We start from the raw sequence: 14,824 nt of genomic DNA, 5'->3' as shown, positions 1-14,824 counted from the left end.
ACTCTGAATTATGGGCCCTGGATTTGATATTGGGGAGAGAATCATTAAAACAGTGAGGGCGACAGATTAACTTGCCCCTATTCCTTGCTCTTTTGTGAAATCAGTCATGATTTCCATGAATTTTTCATCCCTGTACCTAGCACACTCCATCAGCTGAACTCCTATTCATCCTTCAGGATCCTTTCCCTTTTTTTCAGTTTTCTGAAACTAAAACCCAGCCCACTATTCAGTCCTCCAGTAAGGCCTTATCATATTTTATTGCACTAAATTAGTTTTCTGACTTTACTTACTAGACTGTGCACTCATGAAACATTTGATGAGTGAATGAAAAAATGAATGAATGAATGAATGAATGAATGAATGAATGAATGAAGATTCCTGGGAAGGGGGGATCTTAGGAAAGGGATTATTATTCCACCTACAAAAGGAGAAACTGAGTTTCAGAGAGTATCAATTGCTGCCTTTATATGTAGTGAGCCAGACCTGGGGCCAAACCTCCTGAGTCCAAGGCCAGTGCACTGTCCACCCTGACCCACAACTGAACAGCCGACTAGGACAAGCCCTGGGGAAAATTGCAGAGGCAGCTAGACAGGCAGTTTTGGAGAGAACAGAGAAGGACTGCAAACCCAACTCACACTCTCAATGCCTGTTTTCCACTGGCCACTTCACTTTACCTATCTGTAACTAGTTTCTATCACTGAAATGGGGATAATAACAAAATGACACCTCCTGAACATTTGGTCAACAAGACTGGAGTTTTGAGAAGTCAGAGTCTGTGTCTGTTTTACTTGCAGCTAGGTCCCGGCACATAGTAGGTGCTCATGAAATGTTTGTTAGGAAACCGAGGAATGGAAAGTTACAATGTACACAACTGTTGTCACCGTTAGCTGAACCAGCTTTTCTCCCTGTTTTTCAAGGTGGATCATTTACAATGAATCAACTCTGGTGACTGAGCCCTAAGCTCTGCCCTCATCCTTCACCCTGCCAAAAGGTGGGTGGGACAATCCTTCCAGACTGGCCTGTAGTGGTCAGAGACAGTCAGCAATCCAGAAGGTACTGCACCATGAGTGTCTCTGTGCTGAGCCCTACCGGCCTCCTGGGCAGTATCTCTGGGCTCCTACAAGTGGCTGCCCTGCTCGGCCTGGTTCTACTGCTGCTCAAGGCAGCCCAGCTCTACCTGCACAGGCAGTGGCTGCTCAAAGCCCTCCAGCAGTTCCCGTCCCCTCCTCCCCACTGGCTGTTCGGGCACAACCAGGAGGTAAAAAGGAGCGGCACTGGAGAGTGGGAGGGCAGAGGGTGCCGGGGCTCTTAGATCACGGGCATGGTCAGCAAGTCTATCGGACAAAGCCTTGTGGTGTGCAGAGCTCATGGCCCTGGGGCAAAGCCCAGGTCTCGGTTCCTATCCCAGCTGGGAGCTCACTCCCTCACAGTAAGCCTGCGCTGGTGTTCTCAGTCCGTCGGACCCTGCTTCCTTAGGTAGATCTGCAGGCTATTTGGCAGCCCAGAACTTTGAGGACAATGGCCACTCCTTGCTGAGTCTCCCAGCTCCACACTGGGAACGAACAGAACTTCTTCACGAATTTGCTGTCATCCTTGCGCAGGGGCCATGCTAATCTTCTCTGTATCGGGGAACAAACAGAACTTCTAAATGCTTCCCTGCCCCAGTCCACTCAATCCCATCCTCTCTGCCTGGCCCTGAGCTTGCATGGGAATGCAGACAGCAGTCTCATGGACCTGTGGAGTTTCCAGTCTGTGGAGACAATGGACAGGAATTTTAAAAAGGTATCAGGTCAGAAGAAGAATGGCTCACCCATAGGGCAGGCGGGGGTAATGTCAGGTATAGGGGACCAACTAGCTCAGCTGGCCGGAGACCATGGGATTTTTCCAGACTGGTGATTGCAATGCTAAAATCCTGACAGGTTACGGGCACATATAAACAAGAAGGCTTCCAGGATGGCCCCAGGTAAGGCGTATTGACATTTGAGTTGCACCACTAAAGAGAATCTCTTTACCTCTCAGCTCTCCTTCCCTAAACCCCTGCACTGAGCTGTTTGGGGCTGAGGACATCATCCTCCTTCCTGTACCCCAGTACCCAGCGCAGAGCCTGACAAAGGGATGTGTACTGACAGGGGAAGGTGCAGCTTGCAGGTTGGGTGAGACAGTGCTACCCAGCCAGCTCTGTTAGTGCTAGTCCCTAAGGTGGAGGGTGCAGAGCAAGGTGAGGGCACGGCTTGGAGCAGGGTTCACCAAGGGTCTGTGGATTAAACAAGCCTTAGGAGGTGCAGTGTTGCAGACACCTGAGCCTTCTCGATTTCAGAGAAGGAGGCCAAGTGATTACCAGCACAGTGGAGCCATCGATGGGGACTGTTTACAGTATCAGCTGCAGAGAGACAGCGAAAGTCCAGTTTGTTCATGCAAATTGGGTTACTATTGACTTCCAGTTTATTTGCTCATTGAGAGAAATTGCAACCTTTTTCGATGCAGTTGTCACTGTTCTGAGATAGGATTTGACAGAAGGAACCACTGAAAATTCCTCTAGTGACTTGCCCACACTGCACAGATGGTGTTAGATGATATGTAAACTCCCTAAGTGCGTCATTCTATTTACATAACTAATATTATGCATGATGTGGCTTGTCTGTCAACTTTGGTGGTGGAGAGATTCTGCAGCCACAGTTTTCTTGCTTTTATAGTATATCTGAGATTTTCATTTATGTAATATGTCTGTTATTGGCTAAGTGGGGAATTGAGTGCCACCTATTACATCCAGATTGAAGCTACTCTTTCAGGCCAGATGACAAGTGACAAGGTGGGCAGACAAGCATATAGGTTCTGTTGCTGAGCTACCAAGATTCATATCCCAGCTCTGCCACGTGCTTTGAATACCCCCTCTATGACTTGGTTTCCTCATCTGTAAGTTAGGGATGGTGGTGATCATTATAGCACTCGAGTGAGCTGTTATAATGTGAGAATTAAGCTGGGCATAGACCTAGGCCCACAGTTACACTCTAATTTGTATGAATATAAAATAACATTAATGCCTATGAAAGACAACCATGTTGAAGGTGCAGACTCGGTGCATTAAATTGGGGTGAAAGCCAACATGGACTGTGGAAAGGGGAACCCACATCTTTGGGATTCAAATAAACCAAACAGCCCCGTTTCCCCCCATGACCACCTCCAAATCAGGCGTACCTGTCATGTTAGCACAGCTACATCTGATGATTGCCTGTGGGGGACATTATTACCTGTCCACCCACTCTCTTTCTATTTCCCTTTGGGTAAATTTCTTTGTGGTTGCAGTTCTTAGCAGCAACCAGGTGAGGACAACCCCAGTAGAGCACTGCCCACATTGAGTGGCTGAAGCCTGGAGCCCAGATGGGCACTGGGTATTTGCCTACATGGTTGTCATCACTGTCACCATGGGCACCATCCCTTCTACTGGCTCTGGCCACACATGCTCAGAGATATAGGGCAGCCCCACCATTTAACTGGAGGGCTGACAGACCAGTGGATGCCAGAATGGCCTAGAGAGAAGAATGGAAAGGCAGAACACAGTTAAGCTCCTTTGGGTCCCCAAAGGGCACTAATGACAGGAGCAGAATTTGAGCGAAGCTGACTGGCTTGGGCACTCAGCAATCAAGAAGGAGACATGCTACTGTGCTGAAGCAGGGTCCCTCAGGCCCCTGCCACGCCGGTATGAGGGATCCTAAAGGATCAGGTAACATAGCTGGGGTGGTAAGAGTCTCCCACTGGTCAGAACCCACATTGGATCAAAGGGGAAGGGCAGCACCGACGATGAACATGACCTGGGAGCACAGAGCCGCCTCCTTATGTACTTCAGCAGGACACCTCTCAGGTCATGGCAGGATTGTCTGCCCACCCACACCGCCCACTAGAACATGAGCTCCATGATGGCAGGGACTTCTGTTATTCACTGCTGGGTCCCCAACAATTAGGAAGGCAATTGACCTAATTAAGTGCTCATACACACGTATTAGATAAATGAATGAGGGACTCCATCTACTCATTTGTGTATTTGCTCATTCACTGTAGTGTAAACACTGGGATGTCAGCCCAGCTCACCTGCTCTGAGAACTCTTCCCTTACGCAGGGTAGGTACCTGAATACCCTATTCAACCCCAGTCACAGGGGATTGTAGCAGGTGAACACCTTGCCATGATATTTCAATCAGATTCTCAAATAAGGTGTACAGAGCCACTCAGACAAGATGCGGAGTAGAATGGTAATGTGCCAGTCCCGGAAGGACCCAAGTGTTCTTCTTCCCTATGTGGACCCAGTTGCATGAGGTCAGGGACTGTTGTCTATTTATCTGTGACCATATTGCCAGATTCTAGGAAGCATCAGATACAAGGTAGAGCCTCAATAAACATTCGATGAGAGAATGAACACGTGTACATACAGAGAATAAGAATGAGGCACTGTCCAGGCAGCTCTCCAGTCCCTGTTCTGCTTCCTGCCCTTGGGCTCTGTGAGACACCCTTGGATCCCCAGCCTTCTCTTTGTCCCTTTTCTCTTTCTTACATTGGCTCAAGATTCTGTCCGTCATCTGCAATGAGAATTTTAATCAAGACTCATTCATTCACTCTCCTACCTTTATGCATTCGTTCCTTCTCACACTTGTTTTAAAAATAAGGCATAACTCCTCTGAGCCATATCCTCTCTGCTGGCTCTAAGAACACAGACATTATCGGTATTGAAAGTAAGTTTGCAAATGGGGGCACAGCAATTAGAACGTTGAGTTGAAATATGGTAACAGAGACACCAGAGGAGCTGTGGGAAACCCGGGGTAAGCAGGCTTGGGTGTAATATAGCTCACTTGGGCATATCCTTTAACATGGGTTTCCTCATTCTTCAGTAAAATGTGATAGGGTAATAATCTGTCCCCAAACATTGGTGTACCTTGAGCATTACACAATTGTATTACTTTGTTAGAGTTGCATAACAACAGAAATTTGTTGTCTCACGTTCCTTCTGGAAACTAGAAGTCCAAAACCAAGTTATTTGTAGGGTTATTTCCTTCTGCAGGCTCTGAAGGAACCATCTGTTCCTGGTCTCACTCCTTGGCTAGTAAACCATTGTCTTCTCCATGTGTCTCTTCATATCATCTTCCCTCTATGAGTGACTGTTTCTGTGTCCAAATTTCACCCCTTTTATAAAGAAACAGTGGTATTGGATTACGGCCCACTCTAATGATTTCACTTTCACTTGATTATCCTTGTAAAGACCCTGCCTCCAAATAAAGTCAGGTTCTGATGTACTGGTGCTAAGGTCTTCAATGTATGAATTTGAGGGGGATACAATTCAACCAATAACTCTTATGAAAGTCTATGGAAAAGTGTTTTAACTCATGCAGTTCATTACTGAACATTTCTCGAGCACATACTCTGCGTAACATTCTAAAGGCTATTCTGAGTCAGGGCCCATAGACGGTCCAACCGGAAGCCAGAATCTGACCTTAGACCAAGTCTTAATCAAGAGCAAGAATCAGATCAGAGCCCAGCTCATCAGAAACAACTCCAAATCCTAATCACCTCTCAGGTGATAGATCCAGAGCTATCTCCCTGTGGCAGTCCTACCCTTCACTACCACTCCAAGCACTGGACATAAAGAGAAAGGTCTTATTGCTTTGTCTTTTTCTTTGTTATAGTTCCAAAAGGACCAGGAGCTACAACAGCTTAAGAAAAGGGTAGAGGAATTCCCGTGTGCCTGTCCTCAGTGGCTATGGGGGAGCAACGCCAGGCTCACAGTTTATGACCCTGACTACATGAAAGTGATCCTGGGAAGATCAGGTGAGAGTGAAACCCATATCATGGCTAGAGCAGCTCTTACCTCTTGGATACATGCCCTTGGGTTGTGAAATTCTAGAAGAGACTTGGAATTCTGCCATCATTAGCTGAAATTTCTACAAACTACCCTCTCATTTCACAACATGAAATTCAAGGTCCACAGTTTCCCCCCACTTTTTTCCTTCCTTTCCTTCCTTCCTTCCTGCCTTCCATCCGTCCTTCCTTCCTTCTCTCTCCCCACCCCCCATTCTGAATTGATACAATCTATTATGTAAATTGCTACAGACATGAAAGACATTTCCTATTCACATTGACTTGGCCTTGGCACCTCTAATTGTTGCCCCTCCTGGGTCATGGGATGTCTAAGCCCCCACAAATTGTAGGAACACCACAGGCCCCTGTGTTTTCTCTGGCACTGAAGATAAAGCCTGTATTTTATGCTATTCCACCATCCTAGTCTTGTGGGTGTTCTGTTCTGCTGCTGGGACACTGAGTCTGCCTTTGTGAACCTACAGTGACTATCAGGACAAAGAGACTTGAGGATGGGTGGCAATTGGGAGGTCACTTGAGGCCAACTGCCAGGTGACAATTATCAGGAAGCAATGGTGGTACATGGACCAAACTAGGCAGCTGATCCCCAGGGTGTAGCTCAGTGCCAGAGCTGCATCCTGGGGGCCACCTGCCTAGTTTGGTCCCCTACAGTTTCCTGTATTGCCCTTCTTTACCTTTCAGACCCAAAGTCTCTTGGTTCATACAGATTGCTGGCTCCCTGGATTGGTAAGTCAATCTAACCAGGACTGTAAGTCCACGTGCCAGGTAGGTTTACCAAGAACTATTCTTTGGCTTACAGAGAACAATAGATAACCAGCACCATGTCACCATCCACAACTATGCATTAAGCCATATTTTTCTTCTGATAAAACCTCACCCCTTCCCTAGTGGTGATGAGAGCCCTCCTGACGCTTATCTTTTTCCACACCACTTCTCAGTGTTCTCCAATGTTTTCAGAGTGGCAACTATTTAAGTCTTTCAATGACCTTCCCCCAACTCTATTTCATCTTTCATCACGTAGCTGTCAAAATGATATCCTATGAACCTGCCACATTGGGAAATTTACATTCCTAAAATGTACCAGCCTTTCCTGTCTTTGCCCATGATGTACCTTCTTCTAACACCCTTGGTTCCTCCCAAATTATCCCCAGTCATCCCTCTGATTCCATCTCCCCTTCCCCACACATCTGTCTGTCATCCAGGGTATGGTTTGCTCCTGTTGGATGGGCAGAGGTGGTTCCAGCACCGGCGGATGCTGACGCCAGCCTTCCACTATGACATCCTGAAGCCCTATGTGGGTCTCATGGCCAACTCTGTCCGAGTGATGCTGGTGAGTCCATCCCTCTCTCACCTGGGCATACCCCTGACAGCACAACTCACAAAGGCCACTGTCAGATACGTGTGTCGTTCAGATATCCATCAGACATAATCTGCCAGAATAACGTGCTCAGAACTTACTGTGTGACAGAGCTTACCAAAAGTAGACAGGACAGGAGAGCCCTCAGGCACCAGCTTGGATCCACATTTTGGTCATTGCTATGAGAACGTGGAACTGTGGTGAATTTCGGGTCTGCTCTCCACCCATCTCCACATCTTTAGCACAGTGGGCTATACAGAGCAAGAGTCATGCCTCTGGACAACAGCATATGTTGCTGCTGGCTGGCCTGGGCATTGGCAGCTTCCGGGTGCCACTCAGGTGGGCTCTGGCCTGGGCTGCAGGGCTTCTGCATGGAATCGAGCCACTCCATGGAAGCAAATGGAGAACACGCTGCACTCTCGGAGCTGGATCCTGCCATCACATCACCTCCCATCAGGTCTATGACTCACCAACTGTGATCAGCTAATATTTGATGAATGAAAGGAATTAAAGTCCCTGATGTCCCTCCCTTGGAAGCCCCAGTACTGACCCCTTAGATTCCCTCTTGCTTGACACGTTTGTTCCCTAACACTGGTGTTTGCCTGTCCCTCAGATGTAGCTCCGCCCCAGGACAGAGAAGATTCCCCCTTATCCCCTGAGAAACAATGTTTGCTGGTCTGCTACAAGGTTGTGATCATCATAACTTACTCCTACATTTCAAAACTATTTCAAACTGTTATGAAAGAACATGTTTAATTGTGTAATAAAAGTTTCTGAGAATACGGGCCTCACTTTACAGAATTTGCTTTAGAGATTTCATATGTCGTAACGCATCTGTTCTGGAAAGTAAGGGATTCCAAACAGAACATCTGGAGAGACACAGAGAGAGTGTAGCCTTATCAGCAGAGGCCCTCTGGGGGACTAGACTAGGGTCAATGTCCCCTCCCACCACAGGATAAATGGGAAGAGCTCATCAGCCAGGACTCACATCTGGACATCTACGGACACATCTCCTTGATGACCCTGGACACCATCATGAAGTGTGCCTTCAGCCAGCAGGACAGCGAGCAGACACACAGGTCAGTGATAGTCCTTCAGGGCTTTTTGTTTTCACCAACTGGGTTGGACTTACCTGCGAGGCAGCTCAGGCAGCTTGGATGGTTACCAGCACAAAGAGCAAAATTCTGTCAAGAATGACCACAGACAAATCCCAGTCCAAACCAACTGTGACTCAGCCGCAGATCCCTGACCCCTGGTACAGGGAGAAGCCTGTGCATGTCCCTTATTAAGGACTGAGGGTCTCCAGGACTGTAACACAGAGGGACAAATGCCACAGTGTCACCTGTCTTTACTGTTGAAACTCCCACCTAGAACCCCACTGCACCTCCATGTCAGAGGCCTCCCAAAACTCCAGTCTTTTCTGTATCTTGTCCCTTTAGGAACTTACGATCCTACATCCAGGCCATTGGGGATGTAAAAAATCTTTTCTTTTTCCGAGTGAGGAATTTCTTCTACCAGAACGACATCATCTATAGTCTGACCCCTGATGGCCGCAAGAACCACCGAGCCTGCCAGCTCGCCCATCAACACACAGGTTGGACTCTACCTCCTGGGCTGCTCCCCTTCTTCATCAAGTACATTTCAAAGGGACTGGCCCTGACCCTCAGGATGAGCCTGGCTGCTTGCTGCCCATTCAGGAACTGGGGCTTACCCACACTGAGTACTTCCCTGGTGTAGGGCCTGGGCACCAAGATGTTAGGGTGGGAGGGACTGTGCGGGGTTTACATGTGTCACCCCTTTGATGATGGTGAATAAGACCCCCTCTGAGCAGCATTCGAGCTGAGCCTACTCCAGGGACTGTGCTATTGAGGGGAAGCCTGACCTGCAAACAGATGTTACTGGAGCTCCCACCCCTGACGTGCACACCCACTCCCATACTTATCCTATTCACTGACACCCATATTGAAGGAAGGTGGGGGCAGATGGGGCTACTGTGGTTTGCTGTTTGTGGGCACGCAGAGCTCCTCACTCTGCATGTGAACCACTGTTCTGGGACAGACCGAGTTATCAAGCAGAGAAAAGTGCTTCTGCAGGAGGACAGAGAGCTGGAGAAGGTCAGAAGGAAGAGGCACTTGGATTTCCTGGACATCCTCCTCTTTGCCAGAGTGAGTGTGTGTAGGAGAGGCCCGAGGCTTTGCCCAGAACGACAGAGGAAGGGGCAAACCCTGCACTCTTGCCATATGTTCCCAGATGGAGAATGGGAGCAGCTTGTCTGACAAGGACCTCCGTGCGGAAGTGGACACGTTCATGTTTGAGGGCCATGACACCACAGCCACTGGCATCTCCTGGATCCTCTATGCTCTGGCTACGCACCCTGAGCATCAGCAGAGGTGCCGAGAGGAGATCCAGAGCCTCCTGGGGGATGACGCCTCCATCACCTGGTGAGTGCTCACGAGACAGGAGAGCCCTGCCCACTCAGCTAGACAAGAACCCTTGGCCTGTCTGGACCCTGCCTGCCCTCATGTTGGGCTTCGTTTCAGGAACCACCTGGATCAGATGCCCTACACCACCATGTGCATCAAGGAGGCTCTGCGACTCTACCCGCCAGTCCCAGTAGTTGGCAGAGAGCTCAGCAAGCCCATCACCTTCCCTGATGGTCGCTCCTTACCCAAAGGTCTGAACTTCCCCACACTCACTAACCTAAGCGCTCTGCAAGAACACAGGGAGGAGAGATCCACGTGTCCTAGGGCAGCTCTGAACTTTTCTGGTCTTGTTTCTTCATCATTAAATGGATGCTGACTTCGTGTTTGGATGAAAAATATGAAATACCTGGCACAGAGTCAGATCACATCAGAAGGTCAATAAATGTTATTTCCACTTCCCACTCAAGGAAATTTTCCATTTTGGTACATTCACCTTAGTAACGTATAAGTACCATCTCAATTCTGACATCTCACACAAACAGAATCCTAAGCTTCTATCATTCCTGGAGACTAGCATTCCATCACGTCTACAATCCATGGTTTTTTAACGCTACACTCATTCTGGATGACATTAACGTTCTAGGTTTCTATTAATAATACTCCACGTTCCAATCCTGACTCCAGATAACAGGGACCATTCTGTCTTTGTTGCCACATCTATTTCACTATTCTCTGTATTTGATGTAATGTGTCATAACTCCTTTCTGACAAATGTAAGGAACTATGGGCATGCCAGTTAATTTAACAATGACTCATGCGTGGAATCTTCTCTGTAAGCAGATGTGGGACTCTGGATGCAATTTCAGGAATTCACCCCTAAAATTCTAATTCTCTGAGATGTAAGGTTTGCAGTGACAATCACACAAAGTTAGGGGGAGATGTGGTTTCTTCCTTATGGGGTCTATGCAAATGAGGGAGATCAGGAAATCCGCGGTCATGGTTCAGAGGGTCCAGTCTCTGAGGAGCCCTCAGGTTGATGGCAGAGAGCAGCTGATGACCAGATCTGAGACCCCTGCCATGGTTGAGGCCACCCCTTGGCTCACCTCTGGTCTGAATCCCTGTCCTGCTGCATCCTAGCTGTGTGATCAAAGGCAAGTCAGTCAGCCTCTCTGAGGCTCAGGTGCCTCATCTGAACAATAGGGATATGAGTGCCCTGCTTGGGGGGTTGTTGTGAAGTTTAAATGAATTAATGCATAATCCCCGAGGACTCATGGATGGTGCTTGAAAAACGTGTTTTCACTTCAGTCGCTCCAAAAAGTAAGCTTCCAATTCTTCTCAGTTCTGAATCAACGTTATTTACTAATGTGTGCGCATGTGCTTTGCCAGGTCCACCCCACCTCTCTTGCAACATGATGATGTCCACTTAGAGGGATGGGAAGTGGCTCTCATTGTGGCTTCCAGGCCTTTTGTGCATGCATCTACCCTCTGCTGGCACATGTATGATCAGCCTTCTCTCTTCTCCCTGCCCCACAGGAATCATGGTCTCCCTTTCCTTTTATGGCCTTCACCATAACCCGAAGGTGTGGCCCAACCCAGAGGTACGATGGCTGTGGGAGGGAGGATGGGCTGATCTCCCTAGACCGACACCTTCCTCTGTTCCCACCTCTGGGAGTCCTGTGCCCTCTTTAATTGGAAGAAAAGCCTTAACCTTACCTGTCCTGACCCTGATGCTGTTTCTGCAGGTGTTTGACCCTTCCCGGTTTGCATTGGGTACAACTTCACACAGCCATGCTTTCCTGCCGTTCTCAGGAGGATCAAGGTGAGACGTCCTGTACCGAGGGGCCGGGGTCAGTGGGAGGCTACCCTGAAGTTTGTCACCTCCTACATTTGCATGTGGTGCCTGCAGTTATGCCCTTGTTTGTTGGTGTGTTGGCAAGGAGTCATTTGTCTATATTTACAAAAGAAATGTTTCATTTCAGGGCATGACATTTGCACTTTTACCCACTGACTTTCCCAGTGGCCAGCCAAATTCAGTGTCAGTGGCTGTTCCAAAGTTAATTTATTCTGGTGCTTTCCTTACTTTAGAAGTATGACATGGCAGAATTAGAATTTCTCATATGAATTAAACTTCAGATGTTTCCTTTCCTCAATCACCAGTTGTCTTAAAAGGGGTTGTTTTCCTCTTTCCACACGCTCAGTCCAGTCAGTGCCTTTTGTACTTAATTCATCCATCTGCCACTCACTGTGATGTTTGCGTGTGTTGGAATTTCCAGCTGCCTTCATTGTCCTAACTGTGCCAGCCATATACAGGAACAGTACAGTAGCCATTTGAAGACAGTTAACACCAATACGTGTCTATTTTTGCAGTCTATACCTACAAATGTTTGACTGCACATGGATAGTTAGATGACCATGACAAATTTTCCAGTTGGCAAAATTCTTTACATGAGTGGAATTTATATACTATAGTCCCACAGTCTATAAAGTCCAATGTTGGCAAAAGTATGAAATAAAAACAATCAACAGCTTTTTAGAGAAAATCCACTACTGTGTATATGACATATAGCATTTGGAAGGTTCCTGGTGTGTAGAATATAAAACATACTTGAAACAGCCATTGAGCTCGACCCGAGCACTCCAGAACGGCCACTTTGAAAATCTGCAAAGACTCCAGAAATCCTCCTGTGAAACAGTAACTTCCACACACTTTGTACTTGGTTACTAGAAACATGCTTTTTCTGAACCGATAGTCCTGTGAATTCTTCAAATGGTGAATCTCCTTTCACAGAACAGGCTTTAAAGAAATAGTTCTTCCAGAGAGCGAGATTGGCTCCAACATTTGGTTCCTCCCACGGTTGGTCCTCCTTCATACACCTTGGCTGCAAGTCATGTGGCTGCCACTAGAGCACAGGCGAGGACTAGGCTACTCATCCCTAGTCAGACTCATGTTTACTTTTTTTTGGTCCAATTTCAATTTACTTTTTCAATTCAATTAACTTCATTCGTTCAAATATAAAAGTATTTATTAAGCCTGTCTCTGTGTGCCAAGTCCTGTCCTAGAAGGTGGGAGAAAGTGATAAAAGAAACTGTCCTGCCTCCAGGCATTCACAGTCAAAAAGGAACACCACTACTCAGGACAGACATCATTCATTCCTTCCTTCACTCACTCACTCACTCACTCAACAGAGCAGATTGTTGAATGTGCCATGTTCCTTGCACTGTCCTGGGCACTGGACGGTGATGTGCACTTGAATAAAACAGTAATGGTGCTTTGGGGGTCTGCGGGGAGGAAGAGGTACAGCCGACACAGGCTGTGAGGGCAGCATGTCATTAGAATTAGCCTTGAACTTGTGGCAGGCAGATTGGAGGGAGGGCATTCTCCATGATCTCAACAACATGAGCTGAGTTAGGAAGTGGAGCCGGACATGTAAGAGGTGAAGAGGCAACAATCCATAGAGGGCTTTTATGTCAGCTGAGACATTTGGACATGTCCACCTGTGATGGGGGCCATAGGAGGGTCGGAGCTGAGCCGTGGCCTGAGTGGAGAGGGCCGGGAGGCAGGGAGACAGGAAAGTCCAGATGAAGAGACTGACAGACGGCAAAGAGGGACATTTCCGGAATGGACTAGGAAGGCTACAGAAGCTGCTTGACTGAGGGGATGAGGGAGAGGCAGAAGTCTGGACCATTCATTAGAGGCAGGTGTCACAGTAGATTGAGAGTCACTAACCTGTCTCCCCTCCTGGAAGCTTCCCTGTTGCCATCTGACTTCCTTACACAACCCAATCTTTCCTACTCTGTGAACCTTTTCTGTCTGAGGATCGTGGTCCCTGTGTGTCCCCCTTGACTGAGAGAGCCTGAGAGGGTGAACCACCACAGTACATACGAGGCCTTGACCTGGCCTCCACATTGTGAAACCAGAAACCGCTTATGGGAGGAGTGAACACACTAACAATTAACTCCTTCAATGATTCACTTCATTGACTCAGTGGCTTAGAGCTCGGACCCTTCCCTAAAAGGATGTATGTCTGCTGAGAACAAAAGTAGGAGTTAGGAGCCTCTTCTGGAGGAGAGACAGGATCTGTCAAAGGTCAGAGGGAGAGTGTGAAGCAAGGCTTGGGGTAGAGGTGTGTGTGACCTAAAAGGAAGAGCTTTGAGTTGATCAGCATAACAAAGAGCCCTGAATGTCCCATCCAGACAAGGGTTCAGAGCTTAATGCCTACTGCACTCAAAAGAGGGTGTGAGACATTTCTCATGTCATTTTCCCTCCCTGACCCAGGAACTGCATTGGGAAGCAGTTTGCCATGAATGAGCTGAAGGTGGCTGTGGCCTTGACCCTGCTCCGCTTCGAGCTGGCACCAGATCCTTCCAGAGTTCCCATTCCAGTACAAGAAATTGTGTTGAGTTCCAAGAATGGGATCCACCTGCAGCTCAGGAAGATCCTGTAACCCTTGCTAAGATAAAGACAAGGTCTGAAGAAATCTTTGCTGCCAGCCTGTCTTCCAGTTACCCACCCTCATTCCCTGTCTATCTTCCAAATTCTTGCTTTCTATCTGCCCACCTGCCATTCTACCTGATCTCTTGTCTCCGGTCCTCTGACTGTCTTCCCTTCTTCACTGTCTTTCATTTTCTTCCAGCTTGTCATTCCGTGTATTTGTTTCTTTCTGCTGCTATGATAATTTACCACAACCTTAATGACTTAAAACAACACAGTTTTTGCTCTTAGGGTTCTGGAGGCAGGAGTCTGAAATGGATTTCACTGGACCACAGCCATGGTGTTGGCAGGACTACCCTACCTCCAGGGCTCTGGGAGAGAATCCCACTCTTTGCCTTTTCATCATCTAGAGCTGCATTGCTTATATTCCTCGGCTCCTGGAGCCTTCCTTCCTCCATATTCAATCCAGGAGCTCCTACAAATGTCTCTGCTTCTATCTTCACGTTGCTTTCTCTTTTGTGGGGACATTTGTGATTACATGGGCCCACTCAGATTAAACAGGACATAGCCACAGCTTGTAGGGATTAATCAGGAAATCTTGGGCAGCCATAATTCTAATAAGTCCCTATGTGACTACCACTAGTCTCTTCTGTGTGTTACCTGTCTACCCGTTAGTCATTCCCTCACCCTCTCCTTCTTTCCTCCCTGGAATAAAGTTCACAACATCATATGAGCATCTCTCTTCTCTTGG

General features: G+C 47.7%; 2 protein-coding genes and 1 pseudogene across 3 annotated transcripts in view; 1 reads left to right on the top strand and 2 right to left on the bottom strand.

Moving 5' to 3' along the window:
- Positions 1 to 14,824, bottom strand: part of CYP4B1 (cytochrome P450 family 4 subfamily B member 1) — a 49,598-nt gene that overhangs the window by 13,142 nt on the left and 21,632 nt on the right. The gene's annotated exons all lie outside the window — the stretch shown is intronic.
- CYP4A11 (cytochrome P450 family 4 subfamily A member 11) lies at positions 978 to 14,801 on the top strand. 2 transcript variants are annotated; one of them, XM_019749370.3, is made up of 13 exons: positions 978 to 1,258; positions 5,672 to 5,813; positions 6,543 to 6,587; positions 7,064 to 7,191; positions 8,173 to 8,297; positions 8,658 to 8,812; positions 9,277 to 9,383; positions 9,469 to 9,659; positions 9,759 to 9,892; positions 11,175 to 11,239; positions 11,384 to 11,460; positions 13,918 to 14,108; positions 14,365 to 14,801. In XM_019749370.3, exons 1-12 carry the CDS (start codon positions 1,064 to 1,066, stop codon positions 14,084 to 14,086), a joined length of 1,533 nt encoding a protein of 510 aa, XP_019604929.2. In that variant the 5' UTR covers positions 978 to 1,063; the 3' UTR covers positions 14,087 to 14,108; positions 14,365 to 14,801. The 2 variants fall into 2 exon arrangements, with proteins under 2 accessions (XP_019604929.2, XP_019604928.2); XM_019749369.3 differs by having other exon boundaries at positions 979 to 1,258; positions 13,918 to 14,801.
- On the bottom strand, positions 1,558 to 1,628 carry LOC141572518 (U6 spliceosomal RNA; annotated as a pseudogene).

Source organism: Rhinolophus sinicus, chromosome 14, assembly GCF_057876585.1.
Source record: "Rhinolophus sinicus isolate RSI-liver-muscle chromosome 14, RSI-T2T, whole genome shotgun sequence".
NCBI lineage: Eukaryota > Metazoa > Chordata > Mammalia > Chiroptera > Rhinolophidae > Rhinolophus > Rhinolophus sinicus.
The sequence above is the reverse complement of the archived record's forward strand: the minus strand, read 5'-3'. Positions and strand labels throughout refer to the sequence as shown.